This window comes from Myotis lucifugus, unplaced genomic scaffold (genome assembly GCF_000147115.1).
Source record: "Myotis lucifugus unplaced genomic scaffold, Myoluc2.0 scaffold_616, whole genome shotgun sequence".
NCBI classification, from domain to species: Eukaryota; Metazoa; Chordata; class Mammalia; order Chiroptera; family Vespertilionidae; genus Myotis; species Myotis lucifugus.
This window is the reverse complement of record NW_005871664.1, coordinates 412917-414937: the sequence shown is the minus strand read 5'-3', so window position 1 is coordinate 414937 and position 2021 is coordinate 412917. Positions and strand designations below refer to the sequence as shown.

At 64.7% G+C, this 2021-nt stretch overlaps 1 protein-coding gene across 1 annotated transcript in view; it reads left to right on the top strand.

Moving 5' to 3' along the window:
• The first annotated feature begins 1174 nt into the window (after positions 1-1174).
• Positions 1175-2021, top strand: part of PEMT (phosphatidylethanolamine N-methyltransferase) — a 3616-nt gene continuing 2769 nt past the window's right edge. Inside the window, exon 1 of the mRNA XM_006104871.3 lies at positions 1175-1325. Coding sequence (XP_006104933.2) covers positions 1193-1325 — 133 coding nt within the window. The 5' untranslated portion in view covers positions 1175-1192. The remainder of the gene's footprint in view (positions 1326-2021) is intronic.

Sequence of the window (2021 nt, the reverse complement as noted above, 5' to 3'; positions counted from 1 at the left end):
TATAGATAGATGGATGGATGGATGGATGGATAGATGGATGGATGGATGGATGGATGGATGGATGGATGGATGGATGGATAGATGGATGGATGGATGGATGGATGGATGGAGGGATGGCTAGAGGATAGATGGATGGATGCATGGGTGGGTAGATAGATAGACTAATGGGTGGTGATAGAGGATACACAGATGGGTGGATGGGTTGGTGGATAGTGAGCTGCCCTGCTAGGAGTACCTGGTACGAAGTGGGTGCAAGCAGCTGCCTCCTGTGAGGCGGAGGTCTTGTTTCTTGTGACCGAGGGGCAGTGGGAAGGGGATGTGTGTGGCACGTGCCTGCTCTTGCTCCCACACACACCTCTCTGTGGGGAGTGTCCCTCTCCCCAGCGCCTGCTCTCCCTGAGGAGGCAGACCCGGCGCCTTGCTCCTGTGCGTGACCACGAGCCCAGGCCCTCCAGCCTCGGAGCCCGCCGGAGAACCCCGTCTCAGAACTCACTAGCACATCACCCCATCTGCTCAGCCCCCTTGCAAGGCCTCCCACGGCTCCGCCCCGGAGGGAACCTGCTGGGGCATTCCAGGTGTGGAAGGAAGGGGCACAGGTGCTGCCAGGGCTGCGGCCAGCGCTGGGCAGGGCCCAGGAGGCTGGAGGGCAGAGTGCCCGAGGCTGCGGCGCCGAGCCCACCAGGGGAGTGGATGCCCGCACACAGCCTGGGGCGCACATCTTTCGTTTCCCGGCTCACTCTCCTCCACAGCATCAGTGCTGCTGGACACGGTCAGAGTTGGCAAACTGCTGGTCTTCGGGCTGAATCTGGCCTGCTGACACGCACAGAATCCAAAATAGTTTTCATTAATCGCCTGTTTTTAAGTTTTTAAAAATGAGGATACTTCATATCCAGTCAGGATTTCTGACTCCTGAAAAACCAAACACTCCTGCAGGCCTGGGCCCCACCGCACCGCTTCCCTGGAGGCAGCTGGGGGATGAGGCTTCAGGGCGGCCCCCGCCCCCCTGCCCCGTCCCCGGTGCCCGCATCCCACCTGCAGCCGCTGCACCTGCCTGCCCCCCGGCAGCACTGAGTCTGAGACCCTGGGACTGGCTCCTCTGGGGGCCACTTGGGGGCGGGATGGGAGGGAGTGGCAGCCTCATCTTCACGCCGTGACCCCTTACCTACCCCCCTCCCACAGGTTCACTCAGGCCATGCGGAACCAGCCCCGGATGGACAGCCTGGACACGCCCACGGCCTACCAGGCCGGCCTCGTGCTGCTGGGCGCCGGCAGCGTGCTGGTGCTCTCCAGCTTCTCCGCCCTGGGCTTCACCGGGACCTTCCTGGGTAAGACCATTCAGGGCCCGGGAGGAGCCGGCTGGGGCACCTTCCCCTTCAGGTCTCACCCAGCTGCGTGGCTGCGAGGCCAGGCAGGGTGTTGGCCTGCGAGGGGCGGGCCACCGTCCCTTTCTGCCTGCAGCTCTGGGGACTCCGGGCAGGAAGGCCTCACGACGTCAGTGACTTCCAGCAGCTTGGAAGCCCAGGATGGAAGCCATGGGTTGGCTGCCAGGGCCACGGTGACCTTGGGGGGCGGGGCCAGACCGAGGAGGCAGCTGCTGCTCTCAGGGGAGCCCCTCCCAGCAAGCACGTGGCACCCAGAGCTGCCTGGCACCCTGATGGGCTGGGTCAGAGGTTCTTGGGCCCTCCCCCCTCCCCCAGCCCTGGCCAGCTGGGACTAGGCCTGTGTCGTCCAGGCCTGGGTGGATCTGGTGCCCCTCGCTGTCTGGGCATCTCTGTGCGGTGCTTCGGCCTGGGCCCTGCAGGGTGCAGCAGGGCCCCAGCGCTCAGGGGCGTGTGTTCTCGGCCCACATGGAGCAGCCCTCCTCCTGCCCACAGCAAGGCCTGGCTGGGACTGTGGCCAGGCAGTGCCTCCTGCCTAGGCAGGGAGCTGTAGGGAGCCTGGGACTAGAAGAGGGTGTGCGGCAGGGAGCCCGGGGGAAGGGTCAGGAGCCTGGTCCCGGCAGGTGCTGGTGGGAAGGCGCA